Below are 24,130 nucleotides of genomic sequence, written 5' to 3'. Positions count from 1 at the left end.
TTTTTTTTTTTTTTTTTTTTTTTTTTTTACATTCCCACGACGACAAGCGTTGAGCACTGCTTCTCAGAACCATAAACACGTTATAATGGACTGTTAACAAACACGGCTATATTCCCAAGAGAACCAGAAAAAAGTCGCATTCACCAACACCCACAGGGTCCACAGCGCAGTGCAAAAAAGAACCGCAAATTCCCAACCCACCACCATCATCATCACCAACGCGAACTTAACCCATGTCCGACGAATCTACTTACACAACCCTCCAAACCTACCCCCAACCCCCCGACGATGAAGACAACTACTACGCCCTCCTAGGCCTCCCGCGCAACCCACCCCCGACAGACCCCGAAATCCGCACCGCCTACCGCACCCTCACCTTCAGCTTCCATCCCGACAAACAACCGTCTCACCTCCGTGAAGCTGCCCAACGCCACTTCGAGCGCATCCACGAAGCCTACGAGACACTCATTGATGCGCGAAAACGCACAGTCTACGACCTCCTCGGCGCAGAGGGAGTACGCGCAGAATGGAGTGCGACGGGGACCATGGGAGGGAAGAGGGAAGTTGGGGTGAAGGCGAAGAGTCCCGAGGAGTTTCGGAAATGGTTTCTCGAGTTGATGAGGAAGAGGGAGAGGGTTGCTGTTAATAGTATGGTGCAGAGTCGGGGGGCAGTTACATTGGGGCTTGATGCGTCGGATATGGTTGAGTTGTCGGAGGATGGGACGGAGTTTTTTGTGCATGTGCCTGAAGTGAAGACGGGGTCTTTTGCTGTGGGGTATACTTTTAAGGCGCCGTTTCCGACTTGGGAGGGGGTATTTGGGGAGATTGTGAAGGAGGAGATTGTGAAAGAGGATGAGGAGGAGGAGAAGGAGGAGGGGACGAAGGAGAAGAATGTCTATGATGAGGAGCTTTTTAAGCCCGAGTTGACTATTAATGCAGGCATTTCGGGACCCGTGGAGCATTTGGTGCAGGAGGCTCAGTTACGATATGAGGATGGTAGGGAGGGGTCAGCAGAGGTAGGCCTTACACTTTGACTAAGAAAACGTGTGAAACTGACTGGCGTAAGATCCCTCTACGGCCAGTAATGTCTACACCGGAGGTAACCCTCGGGGCAACGGTCAGCCGCGTGTTTGGAGATATGACCAGCACCAAGGGCATCCTAAGTAAATGGCCTTTCACATATCTCAGTAGCTCTGGCACCGCTGTCAATGCCCATATCCTGCCGTTCCCGTTTTTTACCACGTCAATTACCAAGGCTGTTGCACCGGTACCCGGAGCATATCCGTTTAGAGTTATGTTCTCGAACGCCTTCATGAACTGGCCGCACATGACGCCGCCAACAATTTCCCTTGGGACGCAGAAACAGATCAGCAGGAGAAAGCATGCGTTCGTTTCTTGGTCAAGTGGTACTTTGTCCTGGCCACGGTCGATTCACCGGTTCCTCAACCCGGGGGATGAAATGGGTATAAATGCCGGCCTTGCGATGGCAGCGTTCCAACAAGCCAGTTCATTAAACGTTGGTATTGTCTCAGAACCGAGTCGCTCTCAGAAGGTCATCTCATTGGAAGATGATGAAGATGACGAGGATGATGTAGAGTTCCAAGAACTACGTGAGAACAAGCGCAAGGTCGACCAAGCCGCTGAGTCATGGCGAGTCCAGGTCCAAGCAACACCAGCACAAGGCGCGTTGGTCTTCGGCTACGGACGTAATTTGTTCTCCGGGAAACCGGCTAATGAACCTGTTCGTTCTGAATGGACCTCTGAAGGTTATTACGGCGTCCCTGCAGAGCCAGAAAAACGATCTGTACGGTTAGAAGTCGAGGCTAATGCCACTCTTGACATGGGACTCGCCTTTAGCGTCGAAGGCGTCCGCCAAGTTGGCGAATACACCCGCATGGGGTTGGGTGTCGGTCTTCAAGGTGGCCAAGGTCTGGCACTAACAGTCTCCTGGAGCCGACTGGGCCAAAAGCTCAAACTCCCTATCACCGTCTGCACATATGACAATATCAACTGGGATGTTGGCATTGCAGCAGTCGTCTTCCCATGGCTGACTTATTGTGCGGTCGAGTTCGGATACCTCCGCCCTCGCGAGCGGAAGAGCCGCCGCCGATTGATCGCGCGGAAACAGAAACAGCTGAGAAGGCAAATTCCGAAAAAGAGGGCGGATAGTACGCAGGCTATTGAGCTCATGGCTGAGCAGGTACAACGTCGGCAGGCGAGGGAAGAAGCGCAGAATGGGTTGGTGATTACCAAGGCTCAGTATGGGTATATGTCGTCTGGAAAGAAGGTGAAGGGGTATGATCCCAAGGATTACGAGGTGGTTGATGTTACCATACCTGTGGCGGCGCTGGTGGATCGTGGACAGTTGGTGATTTCGCGGGAGGTGCATAAAGTGAGTTGCTCCCTTTGCCCAATAAGTATACTATATGCCGGGACGATAATTAACATCTAACGCAGTTCCAACTTCTTGGCTTCCACGATCCGGCACCGCTGCTGCCCAAGACGTTGAAGGTGTGGTATAGATATCACGGTAAAGAACACTACACGGAAGCGAATGACACTGAGGGAATTAGCTGCCCCATGCGAGTACATTTGCGGTAGTTTTCTCGCTTTTGATAACTGTATTTTATGCATTCTCTGCTCTCATGTACTCTTCGATCTCTGCTTCTGGCTTGTATTATACACCTATTTTGATGATTTCCACTCTTTCTTGGAATCGCCCATGTATTGCTAGCATAATATGAATAAATGTTTATACGACTATTGTCCCACTACTCATTTAATCTCTTGATAAATCGTAGTAATTTTGGCCATATCTGCATATCAAGTACGGCAGCCCAGACAACCAAAAACGCAACTGGCAGAAAGCGACCGACTTCGACGGCGAATTCCAGACAGAAAACCTCATCAACTTTTCCACTTTCTTATCTTTAATTATTCCATATATCAACGGGGACAATGACATCAATAGCAGAGGGACTTTTCAAGTCTCTTCCGAAGCCAAAATACACCGGTGAGGAGGAGGAGCTGCCTCAGCACGCGCAGCCCCGTGGGCCGCGAGTGGTTGGCGCTGACCAGATTGATGAGACGCAAGTTGTGTTAAGGGTGAGTACTTTTATACTGAAATACCTATTCAATTCTGAAAAATGCTTACTCGGAATAGAGAACCGGTCCCCCTCCATACGGAAACCGAACAGGATGGCGCCCTCGCTCAGCCGAAGACTTCGGCGACGGTGGTGCGTTCCCCGAGATCCTAGTCGCCCAATACCCCCTCGACATGGGCCGTAAAGGCATGGCCTCGAAATCGAATGCTCTGGCGGTGCAAGTCGACGCGGAAGGAAAAGTGAAATACGATGCGATCGCGCGCCGCGGCCACAGTGACGACCGAGTCGTGCATGCGTCGTTCAAGGATCTGATTCCGCTGCGGCAGCGGGTGGATATGGGTGAGGTCTCACTGGACAGACCATCGGAGGACGAGGTGAATGAGCAGATGGAAAAGACGAAGAATGCGCTGGCGAATCTGGTCGATGGTGCTGTGGCGGCGCAGAAGCCTAAGAATGTCAAGGGTGGTAGGAGGGCTGAGCCGACGTTTGTGAGGTATACGCCGGCGAATCAGATGGGAGATTCGTCTTCGGGGAATGGAGGTGGGAAGAATGATCGGATTATGAAGATCGTGGAGAGACAGCAGGATCCGATGGAGCCGCCGAAATTCAAGCACAAGAAGATTCCTCGTGGACCGCCGTCGCCGCCCCCGCCCATTTTGCACTCGCCGCCTAGGAAATTAACGGCGGAGGATCAAGAGGCGTGGAAGATCCCGCCGCCTGTGTCAAATTGGAAGAATCCCAAGGGTTACACAGTTCCATTGGATAAGCGTCTGGCTGCGGACGGGCGTGGCTTACAGGATGTCTCAATTAATGACAAATTCGCCCAGTTTGCCGAGGCGCTGTTTACTGCGGACCGACATGCTCGTGAGGAGGTCCGGCTACGTGCGCAGATGCAGCAGAAGCTGGCGGAGAAGGAGAAGGCGCAGAAAGAAGAGCATCTGCGGTCGCTCGCCCAGAAGGCCCGAGAGCAGCGAGCGGGGTCCAGTGCTGGCGGTGCAGCTCGTCGTGAGGCACGATCTCGATCCCGCAGCGTCAGCCGTAGTCCCTCTGCTTATTCGTCACGGTCGGCCACGCCCGGCGAGGACGAATCAGAAGCTCGTGAACGAGAGCGCATGCGTCGCGAGCGCCGCCAGGATGCAGAGCGGCAGCTTCGGCAATCGCGCATGGGCACTGAGCGCCGGATTCAGCACATGGCGCGTGAACAGAACCGTGATATCTCGGAGAAGGTGGCGTTGGGGCTGGCGAAGCCCACACAGTCCTCGGAGGCGATGTGGGACTCGCGATTGTTTAATCAGACGAGCGGCCTGAACGCAGGCTTCAACGAGGATAACCCATACGACAAGCCATTGTTCGCAGCGCAAGACGCGATCAACAGCATATACCGGCCACGGGCGCAGGTAGATGTAGACGATGAGGAGTCTGCGGATACAGAGATGAGCAAGATTCAGAAGTCGAGCCGGTTCGAAGTGTTGGGCAAGGCAAAGGAGGGATTCCGGGGAGCTACAGATGAGGTACTTTTTCCCTCCCAATTATTCTTACATATCTGCCTGCTAACTTTACTCTACTAGTCCCGTGAAGGCCCTGTACAATTTGAAAAAGACACAGCCGATCCTTTTGGCATCGACAACATGATTGCAGATGTGACAGGAGGCGCAGGGCAGAAGCGCTATGGCATTCAGGAAGCCGACCAGGAAGACCGTGGATCGAAGCGGGCGCGAGTGGATGACGATTGATTTTTATCTACTGCGTACATTTTTTGTATTGGGATCATTGGTGCATTGCAGGCGTTGCCTCTTCGTTATTATCTAGTGTGTATAGGAATTTACCGTATTTGGTGGCAATGAAGCACTCCGGCGATAAACGTTGCATCAACGACGGCGATAGATAAAGCGATAAAGAATGCATAATGAAAGATAACGCGTTGCAAACTCGATTTACAAATCTTTTTAATTCGATATTTCTTTTTCTTTTGTCGCCGTTTCCTTATTTCTTTTTTTTTTCATCGTAACTACTCTTAATTGTACAACTGTTCCCTAACAGAAGGTATGCCTGCGTGCTCTCTCCGGCAACTGACGCCATGCTTGCCTCTCGACTGCCTCTATAACTATGTATAGCTGATTCATAGTAGATTCCCTGTACATTTATGCGTGCTTCTCTGCTGGCATTGCAGCATGGTGTAAGGGGTGACTATGCCAGAAAAATTCACTTACTTTATTCACATCTGCCAGTTCAGTGAATGCTAGACAGTCTTACTTCTACTCTCCTACATCCTTAACGAACTGGTGAAGTCTTCAGGCTCTCTCAGCATCGATCTGAATTGCCTCTGTGGGCCATAATGGATCAATCTATTTCTATGATATCTGCTCAGGTGCAGTTCATGGTGAGCAAGCCTCCAGTATTTATCTGAATGTTGCAATCATGGCAATTCTTCTTTCACTAACCACTGTCGTCGAGGTACAGGAGGACCGCTTGGCCCTGGTGCATATTCCTCTGGACTTATATTCGTTCTTCCTGAAGCCTATTTTGCAGGTGCTTTTCCACGAGGTTAGTCCTCTGGATGACGATAGAGAGACTGTCGTGGACATCAACGTGGACGATGGACCTGCTCTCGAGGACGGCACAGTCACAGCTGCACCAGAGCAGCCTGCGTTCTTGAATATCTCGATCACGCCAGTCGAGTGCTCTGTGATGTGTCCGCGGAAGTTGGCTGATCGGTACTTTGCCCCGCTGGTTGAGGGGTTTCGAGCTGTTTCGTCTGAATCGGACAGTTTGTCTATCACGAGGGACGATTTTATTGCCATGCAGGTCTACGGCGAGGGCTTGGAGGCTGGTCAGCGGGTTCTTGAGTTGACGAGTCCGTTGGCTATGGCGGGAATGTACGTCTTTCCCCTGCCTGTATGGTGTATAGGGCTGACCGGAAAGTTCTATCTTTTTCGTCTCGACTTACTTCTCTGACTACATCATCGTTCCCTACAAATCCAAAAACCAAGTCATCGAGGCTCTTGAGAACCGTGGCTTTCAATTCGAAATATCCACCGAGACTTTCGCCAACAGTCACCACAGCCAGTTCAATCGCTGCTTTAGTCCGGCATCTTCGCGCTCTCCGAGCAGCATGGGCTCTCCTCCATCCACACCACCACCTTCAACACTGGACGAACTACAAACCCGCACCTTCTCCTCCCTCCACAAAAACCACATCCTCCCCTCTGTCGATCGCTCCCTGCGTCTCGTCCAATGTGCCGCACACCGCCGCTACACAAGCGACGCCAGCTCTATCTCCATCCTCCGCGAAGCCCTCACCACAACCTTACTCGTGGATAACCCACGCTTCCTCTCCCTGACCCTAACAGCCGCTGACCCTGCCGCCTCCCTCCTCCTTGAAAAGCGCCTCCTCCCACGCTTCTTCTCCTCCACTGCAGATTCCACATCCGAATTAAACGACGACGAATCAAGTCTCCTCCTAGGCTCGAAAGAAGAAATCCTCGTGCCCATCATGCTCGATCTCCGCAAGCTCCCCCTCGAAGCGACAGGTATCGTCTGCGGCGTTGCCAGCCGTCTCGCAGAAGCAACCCACAGCAATAACAACGACAGCAGAACCCTGGACCAGTCCACAAATGCCTCGACTTCAACAACAAGCATCGCAGCGCTCTCCTCCAATTCCCGTTCTACGTTACACTCTTCATCCTTCGACAGTTTCGTCAAGAACGTCTTCTCCTCAAGCGCCGGAAGTTCCAACGGCACTCCTGGCAGCGTTGGTAACGGTGGACCAGTCCGCTTAGCCTATATCCACGCGAATACGTCTATGCCTATGCACCGGTTACAACCTGACTTTGATATCTCGCTCGATACGGCTGTGGAGATTAGTTTCTTGAGCACAGCGAGGGCTGGGACGATCCTTGTTGGTGAGTACGAGTTGACTCGTGCTGTGGATGCGTTGGAGGCCGAGAGTCGGGAGCAGCGGGAGTTGGACGATGGGTTGATTCAGGGGTTTGAGGATTGATTTTTCCTGTCTTTTCTCTTCTGGTCTCGTCTTGTGTGTTTTGGCCTGGTGTTGGTTGGGACGGTGTGATACGGGTTGAAAAATTTCTGTTTTTGGGCGAGTATTCTCCTTTTTGTTTTTCTCTTTCCTTTTGTTTGGGGTTGGGGGGGCGCCTTGGGTGTTGTGGTGTCGTGGAAAACAGAACAGAAAAGGGAATCTGGGTTAACAGAACCCATGTATTAGGATTCAGCTGGAGCGGGTATGTATAGTACATGACAGAAGAAATAGCAGTTTGCTACTCATTATATTCATCACTCGTATCTGGACTTGTAGTCAGGCTTGTTTCCTTGGTAATAATGCCGACATCGGAGGAAGCAGTCCAGTTTAGATTGAACACACTGAACGATAACGGACTGTCCAGGTTGTCAGTGCCGAGGTTGTTTTTCATACCCTTCTATGGCATAATCCCAACCGGTATTGATAGGAGATTGACTGCTGTCTCACGATGAGCCATTGGGGATACCCTTAAAAGAAAGCTGTAGAATCATATCACTGATATCCATCAACCATACACCTTAACAGTCCCTACACATCAATTAGCAGTCAGGTCACCACAACCAGCATCAGAACCACAGGGCGAGAGCATACCATCCGAACACCCCCCAGCCCACTGCCCCCGTTTCTCATTCCACGCCACACAACTAACAGCCCTCACGCCCTCCCCAGCAGGAACACTCGCGATAGCCTCACCACTCAGCACATCCCAAGCAAACACATACGCTTGAGCTTGCTTCTTGGATTGCGACTGTGATTGAATACCTGCTTGAACAAACCGTCCACCCCAAGCTCTTTTATCCTCCTCACCCTTCTCAGCTTCACTCCCACTAAGCACAACCCCATCATTTGCAGCGAAAACAGATCGAATTCGCAGCTCTTCGTTCCGATAAACCGGTCCCTTCCCCTCTTTCTCTTTCTCTTTCTCTCCTGGAAAAGCCTTGAGCAATTTCCCATCTCCCCGGTCAAGCACCCTAATCCTTCCATCCAATGTACTGGCAAGCACCGCATTGCCATCCCCCGAGCACCGTACACTCGTCACCGGAGCACCAAGGACGTCGACAGTCGTCTGTCCCATCCTAATGTCGTAGATCCGTACGCGTCCGTCGTAGCTCCCGCTGGATATGGAGTATGTTGGCATGTGCGCGTGAAGTGTGGAAACGGTATCGGTGGCTTCGGGGAGGGTCTGGAGAGGTTTTGGGGAGGAGGCACGGGCGTCCCAGAGATTTATCGTTGTGTCTGCGCTGCCTGTCCATTATTAATATTAGTATATTGGAAACTGATCAATGTAGTTTGTTGGGGGATGTACCAGAAACAACAACCGCATCCCCCTCACCCGCAAACTGCACCGTTTCAATACGCGCATTATGTCCGCTCCAGCGACGCGTTGTAATACCCTGTTCCACATCCCAGAGAAACACCGCACGATCTCCGCCCACGCTGGCGAAGCGCGCATTATCTGCGGTCACGGCGATGTCGAGGACGGAGTAGCCGTGGGCTTCGTAGCGTTGGATTGGGGCGGTGGATTCTGCGGGGTACGTGTTCGTGCTGCTGGGGACTGCACGCGAGAGGTGGATTGAGCGATCGGAGGATCCTGTTAGCAGGTAGGTTCCCGGGGAGCTGGAGAATGTGATGGCATTGACCGGGCCTGGGTGCTTGGTTAGTTTTCATCGGAGATGGAACTGGAGCTGCGGGGAGCTTGCCATTATGTGTTTTGAGGGTGTGAAGGTGCTGGCTGGAGAATTGTTTCGCAGACATGGACAGTATACTAGGCTCAAATAATGAAGGATTTGTAGAGATGATTTACTTGAATAATGGAGATCTACTCCAGCATTATGCCGAAGACGGACTTCTACTTCACCGCCGACGAGCGAATGCACCCAACAAACAGAGATTAATTGTATTGACACGCTACGAATACAACTCAGTATTATCAACGATGTAAAGAGAACCATCGCTAGCTACCAGCCGGCAAAATAAATAAAGAAATAAAAAGGGTAACCAACGTATCACGGCCGAGCAACAGCCCATTATGGATACTGCCCCGATACGCACGAAAACCGAAGAAATGGGGGTAATCAAGAATAAACAGGAATGAAGAAGTCGCATATACCATCCTCCGTGGGGTTTTGTCCTTCCACTTCGTTCATAGCAATGGCCACAATATCTTAACGACGTCCGTGGCTTCGGGTACTCGGGCCTTGCAGGTGCTCGATCTCTTGCTCGAGTGATTTGATCCTATGCCGGTCAGTCTATGAACTCTTCACGCATAATGGGGTTGAAACGTACGCAGCATGTGTGGCTTCCAAGTCCTTGTTGAGGCGGTCTCTCTCGGCAATGAGCTTCTGTTCCCACTGGCGGAACCGTTGCTCTTCCACCTTGACCTGCTCTGTGAAACGCTTCCGCAGGGATTCCTCTTCTTCCTTGAACTTGGGGTTATCCAGCTTCCGGGGTCGGGCCTCGCCAAATTTCCTCGTCTCCATCTGCTGTGCACGGTACGCCTCGTAGTGTTGCTCTTCGGTGGTGTGGATGAGGTCGAGCATGTGGGTGCGGATAAGAATCGAACGCAGCTTCTTGAAGTCGCAATGGTCCTCATTCTCGACTTCAGCAACGCCCCAAGCGTACTGGCGACCCTTAACGACACGGTTGTCGTGGGTTTTGACATCTTTCTCGGATCCAATCACAGCGTAGGGCATGGCGGCCATCAAGCTGCGAGCGTGGGCAGCGGCGTGCTCGTCATCCTCCTCAATCGGTGGGGTGTAGATCTTGATGCCCTGAGCTTCGATAACATTTTGGACCTATGACAGTCAGCTTGATCCATAAATGTCCTCTTTCGATTTTCTTACCCTCGTCTTGTAGCGGGCCAGGTCCGCGGGGCTAAGAGTATCGGCCTTGGCAATGACGGGAATGAGGTTGACACGCGAGCTCAACCGCTTCATCACTTCGATGTCGAGGGGCTTCAGGGTGTGGCCGGTCGGTCTGATGAAGTACAAACAAGCGTGAACACGCATGTCAATCTTGTCTGTGCGACGGGGCTGCTGCTCTTGCAACATGTACGATTCATGCTGGTCGTCGAGGAACTCGATGATGGGTTGCCAGGAGTCACGGTTGTTGACGTAGTCTCCGAAACCGGGAGTGTCAATAACGGTCAGACGAACTGCGTAGTCCAGCCATTATTAGCAACTTTGTCACGACCCAGGATCCATCCATGAACAACCTTTGAAGAACTTCTCCTCCAGCTCAGCCTTGGTGATCTCGATTTCGACGGTACGGTCGATCTGCTTCTGGTGACGGCGCTTGTGGTCGGCGTAGTTCTTAATGGTAGTCGAAAACAGAGTGTTGATGAAAGTGGTCTTTCCCAATCCCGACTCTCCAGCAACCTAGCCTCCACCGTCAGCATGGACCATTTCTTGTTTGTAACTATAAGACCGAGAACCCACCATGATAGTAAACGCCGCACCCCGCTTAGCAACAATCTTGTGCCTGTTTTAATCACCACAATTAGGATTTCCATCGTTCCTTCTATTTCAATCGCAACTGTTGCAATAGTAAAGATGTACACACCGTTGGTTGGGCAGCTAAAGAAACAAAAAAGTTAGCAAACGTTCCCCTCATTCTATTGTATATTGAATCTGGGATTCGATGACTTACATTGGCAATGCCAATGGGTGAAGCAGTCTCTGTAGTAGGTGCCATGATGATAATAGGGGTTAAACAAGCAAGAACCGATCACCGACAATGTCAAAATGATGGAGGGGAATAGGGACAACAAATCCGGACCGTAGGGAGGGGGTGAAAGAAGATAAGGCCAACGGAGAGGAAATGAAGCCAGTGAAGCACAAACAAAACTGGCACAGACAATGGGGGAGGGGGGAAAGCAAAAGGGAGATGAGGGAAGGAGGTCGAAGAAGAGAAATAGAGAAGAACGCAGGCTGGAAGCTCCCGATCCAAAGTCGCCGGCGTGCCTTCTTTGGGCGAAATCAATTCCAGGCTTGGAGTTGCCCCTGAATTGGTGGATCACGCGCCGCTAGTCCTATCCGGGTATGGCGGGACCCCCGGATAGCACCCTACCATTGTAGGACTAGTTAATCTCGGAGCGGATTAACGTTTTATCTGTTCTTCTCTTATCGCCCGTTTAGGAAGACATTTTTTGGGCGAGCGCAAAAGAGAAAAAACGTCAAGTGGACTATTGACACCATGAAGACGGATTTCAAGGTATGCTTCTGCTATATGAGGTCTCTAAGACTCTTTCTGACTACTGTTAGTTCTCCAACCTTCTAGGGACAGTCTATCGCAAAGGCAACCTGCTTTTTACTCCCGATGGAACCTGTCTGCTGTCGCCGGTAGGCAATCGGGTCTCGGTTTTTGACCTGGTGCAGTATGTATCACTAAATTCTCGCTAATATTGATTGTACTATCATGGCAATGAGCTGACTTCTCGCAAGCAATACCTCCTATACTCTCCCGTTTGCGCATCGCACCAACATCGACCGGTTGGACCTATCGCCCAAGGGCAATTTATTGCTTTCTGTCGACGAGAATGGCCGTGCGATTTTAACAAATTTCTATCGCAGAATTGTGATTCATCACTTCTCCTTTAAGGGACGTGTGTCCGCCCTCAAATTCTCTCCGTCGGGGCGATTTTTCGCAGTTGGTACAGGGAGACGATTGCAATTCTGGCACACTCCATCGACACCGGGAACGGATACCAATGGAGAGCTCGAATTCGCTCCATTTGTACTCCACCGCGACCTGGCAGGTCATTTTGATGCTATTGAGCATCTCGAGTGGTCCAGTGATTCTCGCTTCGTGCTCACGGCCTCTAAGGATTTGACCGCACGGATATGGAGCTTGGATCCGGAGGAGGGATTTGAGCCTACAACTTTGGCAGGACACCGGCAGGGTGTCAAGGGTGCATACTTCTCAGCTAATCAAGAAGCAGTAAGTCTACATATCCACCTTTTGTTTTTCCCCCACGTCTAATATATTTCGCATTTAGATCTACACCGTTAGTCAAGATGGTGCCTTGTTCAGGTGGGAATATGTCGCAAAGAAGGATCCAGAGACCATGGAAGACATCTCAGATGCCCGATGGAGAATCGTCAAGAAGGACTATTTCATGCAGCAGGATGCTAAGGTGAACTGCGCTACATTCCACGCTGCTACAGGTCTCTTGATCGTGGGTTTCTCCAATGGCCTGTTTGGCCTCTACGACCTTCCCGATTTCAACCCGATCCATCTCCTGAGTGTCTCGCAGAGTAATATCGACTATGTCACGATCAATCAGTCTGGAGAGTGGCTGGCGCTTGGTTCGTCGAAGCATGGCCAGTTGCTTGTATGGGAATGGCAATCAGAGTCGTACATCCTGAAGCAGCAGGGTCACTTGGACTCGATGAATGCGATCGCTTACTCTCCTGATAGCCAAAAGATTGTCACCGCCTCTGACGACGGAAAGATCAAGGTTTGGGACGTCAAATCCGGCTTCTGCATTGTGACTTTCACAGAGCATACCAGTGGAGTGACTGCATGCGAGTTCGCCAAGAAGGGTAGTGTTTTATATACCTCATCTTTGGACGGCTCTGTACGTGCATGGGACCTTATTCGTTACCGTAACTTCCGAACCTTTACGGCACCTTCTCGATTGTCCTTCTCGTCGCTCGCGGTTGACCCCAGCGGCGAAGTGGTCTGCGCTGGCTCTCCGGATTCATTCGACATTCATGTGTGGTCGGTTCAGACTGGACAGTTGCTGGATCAGCTGTCAGGCCATGAAGGTCCTATTGTCAGCCTTGCCTTTGCTGCCGATGGCAGTCATTTGGTCAGCGGTAGCTGGGACCGCACCGTTCGGATATGGAGCATTTTCGGTCGATCTCAGACTAGCGAGCCTCTGCAGCTCATGTCGGACGTTCTGTGTGTCGCATTCCGACCGGATGGCAAGCAAGTGGCCGCATCCAGCTTGGACGGCCAATTATCTTTCTGGTCTGTGGAAGACGCAGTCCAGCAGGGTGGTGTTGACGGACGTCGCGACGTCTCCGGAGGTCGTAAGGTGTCTGACCGCCGGACCGCAGCCACCGCGGAAGGAACCAAGTCTTTCAACCGAATTACGTACAGTGCTGACGGCAGTTGTATTCTGGCTGGAGGTAACAGCAAGTTCATCTGTTTGTACGATGTGAGGACTGGCTCGTTGGTGAAGAAGTTTACGGTTTCCGTCAACACCTCTCTTGACGGTACCCAGGAATTCCTCAACAGTCGCGACCTAACCGAAGCAGGCCCCCGGGGTCTCATTGACGAGACAGGCGAAGCATCCGATCTGGAAGATCGCATCGACCGTGCCCTCCCTGGTGCTAAACGTGGTGACGCAGGTGCCCGTCGGACTCGTCCCGAAGTGCGCGTCACATCTGTCGACATTGCGCCCACGGGTCGTGCATTCTGTGCAGCTTCCACAGAAGGTCTTCTCATCTACAGCCTGGATACAGAATTCATCTTCGATCCCTTCGATCTCGATATCGACATCACGCCATCTACCATCCTCTCCACCCTCGAGAACGCTAAGAAGGCATCCAAGTCCGACATCGCTGATGATGACGCTACGTTCCTGAAAGCATTGGTCATGGCATTCCGTCTCAACGAATCGAAACTTATTCGTGCCGTCTACGAAGGAATTCCCCCATCCAACATCCCCCATGTTGTCCGCTCCTTGCCCACTGTCTACCTACCCCGTCTCCTCCGTTTTGTCGCTTATGCTGCTGAAGAAACGCCTCATCTCGAATTCAACCTTCTCTGGTTCGAGTCTATACTGAGCAGCCATGGTCGGTACCTCAAGGACAACTCAGGCACGTTTGCTCAGGAACTTCGTGCCGTCCAGCGCGCCATTGATGACATTCGCGACAACCTGAAGAAGCTGACAGAGCGCAACGCATACAACCTCAAGTATCTTCTCTCGCAGCCCGTGCTTGCCAACAAGAAGCCCAGTGCTCCTCTCCTTTCGCAAATCGAGGATGGTGACGATGCCAACGGACATGATGACAACATGGCTGATGCCGATGAGGACAATGGTGAAGATGGGTGGATTGGGCTCGAGTAATTGGATTTATTCTGTATATCTGTATCTATATACATTTCTTCTATGTTCTTCCTGTTTCTATTGCATCTGCGCCTGGCGTTTCGTCTACTGATATACCTGGAAAGATAAAAGGGGATGGTCAAAAGTTCAATTGATTCAATAGACAGATGGTCTAAGATCTTTTAAGAGATCCTGTGTAAGCTCAATCAAACAGTCACTATCTATATTTATATTCGGAACTGGTCTGTTCTACTTTTCTTTGTCGCCTGTTTGTCATGCAAGCAAGATTGAAAACAACCCTAACATCTTTTCTATAAGCTCTGTTCAGAGACATACATGAGCACATGACAGTGAAAGAAAATCAGGGGATATGTAATAGCTGTAGTACTCCAAGTATGATTGTTCTCTTAAAATTGTTTATTCACTATTCCTGTCTTGTTATAGAGATTGCTCAGTGAATGGCAAAGAGGAAGCAGTGAATGCAGACAATCACAGAATGAAATTTGCCCTGTTTATACAATATCCCCTCTTTTGCTCTGTTTAATCATATTCTGACAACTCCCTTTTCCATTTTTCTTTGCACAGATCGACTCTTCCTTCATTTTTCCTCACCTTATCCAGATCCATCAAGACACCCAACGACAAGCCTCCCTTTTCTTCACGATGCTCGAAGACCTGGGATTATGTCTTTGGCATTTGAGCCTCGCTCTTGCCTTTATACTGGGCGTCATCGTTCTCTACAAGCCAGATCGCGATTTCATTGACGTGCCCACCATCAAGTACAGTCGCTACCTACCCACTTTCTTCAATCGTGTGATTTTCTACGCTGTTGGTTCGCAGCTCATAGACGAGGGCTACGAGAAGGTACGTCTATGACCATAATATCAACTGAAAGAGACGAATCTAATGGCTGTCTCTGTTTAGTACAAGGACACCCCATTTCGCATCCTCAAAGCCGATGGAGACCTGATCGTGTTGCCGGCCAAGTATATCGACGAGCTGCGTAATGTTGCACCATCTGAGCTGAGCTCTTTGGATGCTCAGTATAACGTTCGTGGATTCTTTCCTTTTGTTGTTGTTCTTCTGCGGAAAAGGAATAAGACTGACCGTTTGATTTAGAATGTGCTCGGGAAGTATACAAACGTGTTGGTTGAGAGTCGTTTGCCTTCGCTCACTGTTACGAAGTGGCTCAATCCTGCGATTGGTAGGTTAGACGAGTGCTTTGAATTTATCTGTGGTAGACACTGACTTTGAACAGGTCGGTTGATTCCTAACCTTATTGATGAGCTTCAGTATGCTTTCGACATTGAGGTCCCCAAGTGTGATAGTAAGTGCCACATACCACCGAGGATGGAAGAAATGCTGACCATCTAGACAAATGGACCCCCGTCAACCTCTACAACATGCTCCTAGGTCTCCTCACCCGCGCCACCTCCCGTATCATCTGCGGCGACTTGATCTGCCGAAACGAAAAATGGCTAGAAACCGTCACCAACTACACCATCAATGTCGGCATCACAGTCATTCTCCTCCGTCCATTCCCCAAATTCCTCCGTCCCCTGGTCGCCAAGTTCCTCCCTAGTGTACGCAAGCTCAATAAGCAGGTCCAATTCGTCAAGCAGGAGCTGTTCATCCCTATGATCAATGCGCGTCGTCATGCGGAGAAACATAACCCGAGTTACCAGAAGCCAGATGACTTTCTGCAGTGGATGATGAATGGAGCTGATAACCCTCGTGATGCGGATGCAGACTTTATGGCGCACAATCTGTTCATTATTATGAGTCTGGCGGTTGTGCATACCAGCTCGATACTAATGACGCATATGCTTTACGATCTGATTGATATGCCGGAGTATCTGGAGCCCTTACGAGAAGAAATTCAGGCCACGCTTGCAAATGGTTGGACCAATGCCACTCATTCCTCGTTCATCTCCCAGCATCGTATGGATAGCTTCATGAAAGAAGTACAGCGATTCAACCCTACTGGTGAAGGTAAGCATTTCTCCCCCAACCCATCCATCCAACCCAGTAACTAACGCAAGCAGTATCTATGCACCGCATCGTCCGCCGCCCTGTAATCCTCACAGACGGCCTCGTCCTCCCCGTTGGCGCCCACATCTGCTTCGCAGCCGGCCCCCTCTCCCGCGACCCTAAAATCATTTCCGATCCAACACCCTTCTCCGGCCTCCGCTGGTCCGTGAATCCCGAAATCAAAACGAACAGTTTCGTCAGCATTGGCCCGCACAATATGCATTTCGGATTTGGACGCCAGGCGTGCCCTGGTCGGTTTTTTGCGTCAGTTACGATTAAGGCGATTATGAGCCGGATTATCGCGGAGTATGAGTTTAAGTATGAGGGGAAGAGGAAGGAACGACCGGCGAATGTGAGGATTGGGGAGCAGATCATGCCTAATGTGGGGACGAAGATTGTTATGAGGAAAAGGAAGGGAGTTGTTGTTTGAGAGATGAGGTTGGTGTGGGCTTTCTTTTCCCTTTTGGGTCTTTTCGCAATCGACAATGAACAGAAATTGGGTGGAACTTGATTATTCAAGGATATGGTTGGCACAAAAGTTGCTTTACAAAGAGATTGAGTTTTTTATTCATTTATGTAAGTCTAGGGAAAGTTTAATGATCAATCATAATATAGCTTCTGAGTACGACAGCTTTCCGTTTATATAAGAGCAAAAAAATCTGCAAACCCGAAGGTATAATCATGATATGCCAAGTGGTCATGTCTAGACAAGCGAAAAAGTTGTATTTCTGGGTATAAGCCCCCTCAGTGTAACCTCACCATCTAACATCTCTAAACAGAAGGTCCAAGGACCTGATGTGTATGTTCCGCAACTCCGTTTTTCGTATCCAATAACTTATACGACATAGAATGCCCTATCAACCAGGCTACAAACCAATATCTACTACACGAATAATAATATGACCAAACTGAATCCATCACAAATAAAGAAGGCAAACAACACAATCATGAATCACCTGCTGCAGCGGCACCTCTTCCACGGGGTGCAATCCGGCCTCGGAATCCTCCCCGGAAGCCTCCACGGCCGCGACCACGTCCACGCGCATTCACAGAGGCGGGTGGCGGAACCTGGGAATAGCTCTTAGGTTGGAAGTTCGGGTTGTTTTTAATAATCCCCTCATCTGGGTGACTGTTGTCTAACGCGTGGTACCCTCCTCGAGCGTAACCTCCACGACCTCTGCCGTTTCCGCGAGGACCAGTTGGGAGTACACCGTTGCTAGGATGGGGACGGAAAGGCAATGTAGTTTGTTGAAGTCCGCCACGGCCACGGCCTCTTGGTGCATGTCCGTTGCCAGCCACAGCACCACGGTAGGAGCTGTTCAACGGAGGAGGAGCCGGTGCATTTCTCAGCTGGCCCTGCCCGTTTGGTCCCAGAGGTGTTCCATAGCCAGCAGTCGTTAGTGGCGAGATGTGGCTCTGTGCTTGTTGGCTTGCGGCAGCTCGGGTACTAGCGATCAGCTGTCGGTATGACACGTTCAACACGGAAGAGGCCAAGACAGTCTGGCCTCGGAAGGGCGAACATCTATCTCCCAATGTTGTGCCGCTCATGAATGTAGCATCAAAGACGACGTCGAGCAACAGCGCCCGTGGCGTGCGGGTAAGACCAATGACGGTTCCTCGGGTGGCGATCGGCACTTTACCGGAGTCCTGGGCATAGACAACGCGGTCCCCAAGCTTGAAGCTCTGGTTTCCAAGTCGCTGTTCAACGTCCGAAGGACGGAGAAGCGCACTTCGAGGGACACCACGGATCTTCTTGGGGAGCATTGGAGGCAAGTTCTGATTGTATGTGTCTGCATCCTGTTCGATCACCTTGGCCACATCCGAGTCGAGTTGTTCAGCATCGAGAGGGACCCTCTCAAAGCTCTTAGCCTCGATCGACTTGAGCCAATCCCGGATATCCTTCATTTTTTGGAAAGCAACCTCCTCTGGATAGAAGTCAGTAGGTTGATACCGGTCACGCTGAGGGTTTGCCTGAATGCCCGCAATGAACTCCGGGAAGTTGATCATGTACTGTTGCACTAAGTTGACTGCTTTTGGACTGAACTCCCAGCCTGTATCTCCACGACGTGAGTAACCAAGAACCTTCTGCTTCTTCGCTTCGAACTTTAAGTTGAGTCCCAGGTTTACGCGCTGGCCTTCAACATCAACGCTGAAGGAAGATGTGACCTTCGCGAGCACCAGGGGATTCAGGTGTAAGCTCTTCGCAATGGCATAGGAAGGCATGTATGGACACAACTTCTCCGCTTCCCGGGCTCGTTCCTTTCCGAATTCAGGGTCTCGTCCTTTCACAGAAGCAATCATACCGTTGACCTTGCCATCATCATGTCCAGTGATATGAACAGGTCTACCGTAGTTGAAATCTCCGAGGAAGAAAGCCCGAGATCCCTCGGGGAATTCCTCCTCAATCGGCAAGGCTTCCCGTTCGATGAATCGTTCGTCGGGGTTCACTACTTCATCGACAACCAGCTGAAGGGCATAATCGGTCTCCAGCCCAGGGATATCGGCGAATTCCTTCATGGTGGTACCCTCGTCTGTCTTGATTAATCCCTTGAGCATTTTTACATGTACCATAGCCTCCACAGGGCCGATTATGGTGCCCAATCGTTTGCTATAGACACCTTCAATCCTATCGGCCTTCTTGCTCCACTTTTCAATCTCTGGAGGGGAATGCGGAGTAGCAACAACATGTGGTGATCCTTCAGGAAGCGTGTAGTCAAATAACTCATCGGAAACGCGGACAACAAAAGCTTCCTGCAGGAAAGGATACCCCACAAAGATGCGTTTGCCTAGTTTAGATTTAGCCAGCTCGCCAGTTGACCTGCTGCCGGGCTCAAGAAGCGTAATGACCATGCTCTCATTACGACTCTCTTGCTGAAATACGGTCACTCCGTGGAAGCCTAGTTGGCCAACATGCGGCAAAGTCTTCAGGCTGGGGAAGCCAGCTAACGCTGCAGCCCCTAGTTGTACACCTTCAACCAACCCAATATACGGTTCCAGGCCATCCATGGTAGGCAAATCAAAGGCATTCTCGATGCAATGGCAGTGCGGGATGTCGGGAAAGATGCCAGGAAGGGTTGATGGATAGATGAACTGTACATCGGGGGAGTAGGTGAACTTGAGACTGACACCAAAATCGTTCCGTGCCTTCTCTTCGGGCGTCAGGAGGTGCTCTCTTCCATTTAGGGCATCCAATAAGCGGCGTTCCTCGATGAACGGGATCTTTACGACAGCCTCCCATTCCATCTTCTTCCCGTTCATGTCCAACTCGAAATCGCGAGGGTAGAAATCGACGATAGGCGAGTCAGGCGAGGTCATCAGATCCCGATAGGCAGGAGGGACGATCTTCTTGCTTCGGTCAGGTAAAACACCCATAAGCTGGTCGTATGGCCGGAACGGTTGGCCAAGGTTGAAATTCACATCGGCATTCAAACCATGTTTCACGTCTAAAAGAAATGTTTGTTAGAATCATCACTGCGAATTGCACTGTAGCACTAACCAGAAATCATTGGAGCATAATGATAGCGGAAGAACCATGGCCAGGATGCAATGCCTCTGTAATAGTAATACAGAACCCATTGAAGGCCCTGAAAATAATTCTCAGTCAATTCTTTCATCTCCTCATGGCTATCCAGGCCCCAACCAAATTTGGTTTGGTAGTAATTGTTTTTCCACTCCTGAAACTTCATTTCGTACTCCTTCCCCGCCGCTTCCTGGGCCTCCTCGGGTGACAGCTCTTCTACCTTGGCGTTGTCGTATTTCCGAATGATACGATGAACGGCCATGGAAGCCTCTTCATCTTCCTCATCGTCATCGTCATTGTCATCATCTCCATTCTCGCTCGCAGGGAGTTGAAGCCGGAGAAACCGGTCGCCATGCTCATCAGAAACCGTTGTCCATGGCAGACGAAGATCTTCCGCGAGTTGTTCGATGAACTTGCGATCACGAGCTGGAAGCGTAGAAGGAAGGTCTAAAGGTTTCGGTTCTACCGCCTTTTCAGGTCGGTTCAGAACGTACTTCTTCACGTCTTTGAAGAGTTCCTTCTGAGCCGAGGTGACCGTAAGGCTCTTGTGCTTCCTATTTGGTTCCGGAACACTTTCATTCTTCTTGGCGCGAATCCACTGCGCATCCGAGTACTCGGCTTCGAAGAAGCGATATTCCACGTCACTCAAAGCATTAACAAGCATCCCCAACCGTTCACGGTTGATGACACCCTGTTCATTGATGTAACCACCCATTTTAGGCAAGATATCCTTGTAGATTTTGAACATCAAAGCCAAGGCACCTTCGTTGATATGCAGATTCGGCAAATTAGGCAAAAAGTCGTTTCCGACAAAAAATGCCATAAGGATGAAGTCGTCAATAACCCGCTCCATGTCAAAGTGGAATCCCAAAATGCCTTCCTGCTCCAATTCCTGGAACTCCAACTCCAAGTACTCCCGGACCATGCAGATATGTAACAAATAAAAATTCTGATGTTCAAGTTCTTTGGGTTTCTTTTGGACCTGTCGACCAAATGTAACTTCTTCACGAAGAAGACAAAAATGGGGATCATGGCTGAGAAGTCCCAGCATGATGAGATCGGCATCAAGTCCATAAAGGCAATGGCGAAGGTTCGAGTCGTAATCAGGCTGTGCTTTCGAACGCCGGATGTATTCCATGATCTTGTGTTCACCTTCACCAGGTACCTCATGCCCAGACAGAACAATTTCAACTCCTTGCCAATCCTTGTCTTCCGAAATCTTTTTGTTGACAAAATACTTCAATTGTTCTGTTAACTTCGCCATGAACCCCGTTCCTGGAGTGATGCAATTGCTGTCGAATGCATCCTCCTTAGGCATTTCGACTCCCTGACTGATAGCCTTCTCCTTCGCTTGTTCGGCGTCTAGAGCTGTTCGGAATCGTCGCGCACGTTGTTGGTTCATCTTCGCGCGGGGCGCAACACCATCAATGGCCATGAAGAAAAGCTTTTTTGGCTTAATCTTGCCGTACAGGTGTTCGATATAGTTGAATATAGCGATGAACATCTGATCCTCCGTCATGCGAAACGTTGGCGAATCGCTATCCTTGTGCGTACAGTTGTGAATAATACCGTTCATGTCAAGGTATAGATTATCGAATTCAGGTATCCGGTTCTCTGCAATGAGCATCGAGATGGCCGGATACCGCTCACTCAGCCAGCGAAAGAATTTCGGAACACCCATGATGAATCAAGCGTCAACCGTAATATCGTTACAAGAAAACAATACAGATAGAGGCACTTCGTCTTTCAATCGTCCGTTCGTTCGTCGGGTCGTCGTGGTCGTCGTCAGAACCCAATAAAGGATCCAGGTTCACAAAGGATATACTCAGAAAACGACAGTGTGGTCGTAGACAAAAAAAGCACTGGGTATCCTTAGAGAACGTGCGACACAAAAACAAAAACAACTAGACAAGAACAAAATACCCCAGACTAATTGAAAATGGAATAGTACAATAAGGAAAGAAGTGATAAGTGATAGGAAAATACGGCGACAAAGACGCCGTTGGGTACAAGTTGGCAAGTGAGATTCCTCGTGGCAACGAAGTGGGAGGTTCCGACTTGCCCGCAGTCGTTCGGATAACAGTCATCATAATGCCAAGCCTGTTCTTTCCACATTTAGTCTAGTGGATCCGAGAACGCCCATTAACGCGCCTGGACGGGAAAACGTCGCGTTTCTAAGACAGAGAGAGCTTTCCCTACTCGCAACTCTAAGCTCTGCTTGTCGAAAACCCCGACTTGCTACCCTTTACACCACTCTTGAAGATCCTTATTACTCTCTTTTCTTGCTTACTGAGACGCTGGTAACCCTTTCTGTGTAATTTCTATAATCTTCGTTCCGGCTTTCGCATTCTCAGACCGCCATGGATAACTACGAGGAAGGTACGTACGAATCAGCTCTGCAATTTCTTTGTTTTGCATGGAGCATTTGCTGACCTTATTTTTGGGTGCAGGGTTTGAGGAGCAGGAGGAGAAAGAAGAAGAGCGCACTGAAGAGAAGATCATCAATGAGGGTAAGAAGAGCTGGCTGCAAACCCACAAATTCCGCTGTGACCGGAGAGCTAAACCGGGATTCGCATTGTTTAGAATACAAAACATGGAAAAAGAATGCACCGTTTCTCTATGACATGATTCTGAGTACAGCTTTGGAATGGCCGACTTTGACAACACAATGGCTTCCGGATAAGCAAGAGTATGCACTCTCTGGTTAAAACCCATTGTGGGAGTTAAGTTTGCTCATGTTTTCTCAGAGTTCCGGATAAACCATACTCGACTCATCGTCTCTTAATTGGAACCCATACCTCGAGCGATGCGCAAAACTATCTACAGATCGCCCACGTACAGCTTCCCAACCCCACGGCTCCCAATCCCGATGATTACGATGAGGAACGGGGCGAGATTGGTGGATATGGGGGTAGCTCCAAGAAGGCTCCGATGGAAATTAAGTTCAACATTGTGCAGAAGATTGACCACAAGGGTGAGGTCAACAAGGCACGGTATCAACCACAGAACCCCAACGTCATTGCTACCATGTGTACGGACGGAAGGGCGATGATCTGGGATCGTTCGAAACACCCAAGTCTACCCACGGGGACGGTAAACCCTCAAATGGAGCTTCTGGGCCACACAAAGGAAGGCTTTGGACTTAGCTGGAGTCCGCATGTTGCGGGTCATCTTGCGACAGGTAGCGAGGACAAAACTGTTCGTCTCTGGTAAGACTGATGGAATTTTATTATAAACAATTTGCCTAGGTACTGATTTTTATACAGGGACTTGACGACATACACGAAGGGTAACAAGGCCCTCAAGCCTTCTCGCACGTACACACACCACAGCTCGATAGTCAACGATGTCCAGCACCACCCCCTTCATTCGTCTCTCATCGGCACCGTATCCGACGATATCACTCTCCAGATCATCGATGTTCGGGAAGCAGACACGACTCGTGCGGCCGCTGCTTCGGCCGAGGGTCAGCACCGCGATGCGATTAACACTATTGCCTTCAACCCGGCTGCGGAGACAGTTTTGGCTACTGGGTCAGCAGACAAAACTATTGGTTTATGGGATTTGCGTAATCTGAAGAGCAAACTTCACGCACTCGAATTCCACAACGACTCTGTCACCTCAATCTCCTGGCACCCATTTGAGGAGAGCGTCTTGGCTAGTGCAAGTTACGATCGTAAGATCATGTTCTGGGACCTTAGTCGGGCAGGCGAAGAACAGAGCCCCGAAGATGCACAGGATGGACCTCCGGAGCTGTATGTATCTCCTCAATTTGTCCTCACCATTCCAATGACAAATACTGACTTCAAACGATTTGCAGTTTGTTCATGCATGGTGGCCATACCAACCGTATTTCTGACTTCAACTGGAATCTCAATGACCCCTGGGTTCTTTGCTCTGCCGCAGAAGACAATTTACTGCAGGTCTGGAAGGTATCCGATGCGATTGTTGGCAAGGATCTGGAAGATGTGCCGACTGAGGAATTGGAGCCGTGATATGGATTTGCATTGGGGAAAACGCATATGGATACATATATGATGTGATTTCACTCACTTCTTGTATTAATTGTTTTACTTCTAAGCAGGCCGGATGACGTTCGGAATTTGAAAAGGACTATTTACACTTGTTTATGCATGCGTGGCGCTGAGCCTCTTGACCAATAGCTCAAGAGAGATTGATGGACTACAGAAGACTTGTCACTTAGTCGCATAGACCCGCACTTGATCGTCCATATCAGCCCTATTGAGCATACTCTGCTGTTACTGAAGTCCTGCTACATAGTACAGAGTAATCTAACCCATACTCCGTAGTTCTCGCACCATCTCAACCCCCCCTCAGCGGGAAAGTCATATACCATATATTTCATTGGTCCAGTACCCTGG

At 50.1% G+C, this 24,130-nt stretch overlaps 8 protein-coding genes across 8 annotated transcripts; 6 read left to right on the top strand and 2 right to left on the bottom strand.

Annotated features, from left to right (window-relative positions):
• Window positions 1-33: 33 nt before the first annotated feature.
• EURHEDRAFT_408880 (J domain-containing protein) lies at window positions 34-2,768 on the top strand. Its single transcript, XM_040780938.1, has 3 exons — window positions 34-1,016; window positions 1,067-2,392; window positions 2,458-2,768. Exons 1-3 carry the CDS (start codon window positions 234-236, stop codon window positions 2,599-2,601), a joined length of 2,253 nt encoding a protein of 750 aa, XP_040642230.1. The 5' UTR covers window positions 34-233; the 3' UTR covers window positions 2,602-2,768.
• A 77-nt stretch (window positions 2,769-2,845) lies between these two features.
• EURHEDRAFT_408879 (SKIP/SNW domain-containing protein) lies at window positions 2,846-5,113 on the top strand. The gene is made up of 3 exons (XM_040780936.1): window positions 2,846-3,105; window positions 3,164-4,615; window positions 4,673-5,113. Exons 1-3 carry the CDS (start codon window positions 2,959-2,961, stop codon window positions 4,835-4,837), a joined length of 1,764 nt encoding a protein of 587 aa, XP_040642229.1. The 5' UTR covers window positions 2,846-2,958; the 3' UTR covers window positions 4,838-5,113.
• A 323-nt stretch (window positions 5,114-5,436) lies between these two features.
• Window positions 5,437-7,059, top strand: EURHEDRAFT_421519 (ACT domain-containing protein; the record flags this gene model as incomplete). Its single annotated transcript, XM_040783345.1, has 3 exons — window positions 5,437-5,484; window positions 5,565-5,980; window positions 6,027-7,059. Coding segments are annotated over 3 exons (1,497 nt in total), but the record flags the coding sequence as incomplete, so codon positions are not given.
• A 586-nt stretch (window positions 7,060-7,645) lies between these two features.
• On the bottom strand, window positions 7,646-8,895 carry EURHEDRAFT_512767 (WD domain protein; the record flags this gene model as incomplete). Its single annotated transcript, XM_040786095.1, has 4 exons — window positions 7,646-7,668; window positions 7,732-8,385; window positions 8,447-8,792; window positions 8,821-8,895. 4 exons carry the CDS (start codon window positions 8,893-8,895, stop codon window positions 7,646-7,648), a joined length of 1,098 nt encoding a protein of 365 aa, XP_040642227.1.
• Window positions 8,896-9,000: 105 nt separating this feature from the next.
• Window positions 9,001-11,105, bottom strand: aspC (septin CDC12). The gene is made up of 7 exons (XM_040780935.1): window positions 10,789-11,105; window positions 10,702-10,715; window positions 10,578-10,620; window positions 10,355-10,517; window positions 9,984-10,294; window positions 9,427-9,935; window positions 9,001-9,375 (listed from the first exon to the last, which is right to left on the bottom strand). The coding sequence occupies exons 1-7, from the start codon at window positions 10,831-10,833 to the stop codon at window positions 9,306-9,308; spliced, it is 1,155 nt and encodes a 384-aa protein (XP_040642226.1). The 5' UTR covers window positions 10,834-11,105; the 3' UTR covers window positions 9,001-9,305.
• A 199-nt stretch (window positions 11,106-11,304) lies between these two features.
• EURHEDRAFT_471629 (snoRNA-binding rRNA-processing protein PWP2) lies at window positions 11,305-14,434 on the top strand. Its single transcript, XM_040785335.1, has 4 exons — window positions 11,305-11,352; window positions 11,403-11,515; window positions 11,583-12,078; window positions 12,137-14,434. Exons 1-4 carry the CDS (start codon window positions 11,335-11,337, stop codon window positions 14,216-14,218), a joined length of 2,709 nt encoding a protein of 902 aa, XP_040642225.1. The 5' UTR covers window positions 11,305-11,334; the 3' UTR covers window positions 14,219-14,434.
• A 426-nt stretch (window positions 14,435-14,860) lies between these two features.
• Window positions 14,861-16,658, top strand: EURHEDRAFT_447795 (cytochrome P450; the record flags this gene model as incomplete). Its single annotated transcript, XM_040783697.1, has 6 exons — window positions 14,861-15,061; window positions 15,122-15,247; window positions 15,317-15,401; window positions 15,456-15,524; window positions 15,572-16,189; window positions 16,243-16,658. 6 exons carry the CDS (start codon window positions 14,861-14,863, stop codon window positions 16,656-16,658), a joined length of 1,515 nt encoding a protein of 504 aa, XP_040642224.1.
• Window positions 16,659-21,933: 5,275 nt separating this feature from the next.
• Window positions 21,934-24,057, top strand: EURHEDRAFT_408873 (WD repeat RBAP46/RBAP48/MSI1 family protein). The gene is made up of 6 exons (XM_040780934.1): window positions 21,934-22,127; window positions 22,199-22,258; window positions 22,332-22,437; window positions 22,496-22,957; window positions 23,015-23,503; window positions 23,569-24,057. Exons 1-6 carry the CDS (start codon window positions 22,109-22,111, stop codon window positions 23,741-23,743), a joined length of 1,311 nt encoding a protein of 436 aa, XP_040642223.1. The 5' UTR covers window positions 21,934-22,108; the 3' UTR covers window positions 23,744-24,057.
• Window positions 24,058-24,130: the final 73 nt, after the last annotated feature.

This window comes from Aspergillus ruber (genome assembly GCF_000600275.1).
Source record: "Aspergillus ruber CBS 135680 unplaced genomic scaffold scaffold00003, whole genome shotgun sequence".
NCBI lineage: Eukaryota > Fungi > Ascomycota > Eurotiomycetes > Eurotiales > Aspergillaceae > Aspergillus > Aspergillus ruber.
This window is presented reverse-complemented; position numbering and strand designations above follow the sequence as displayed.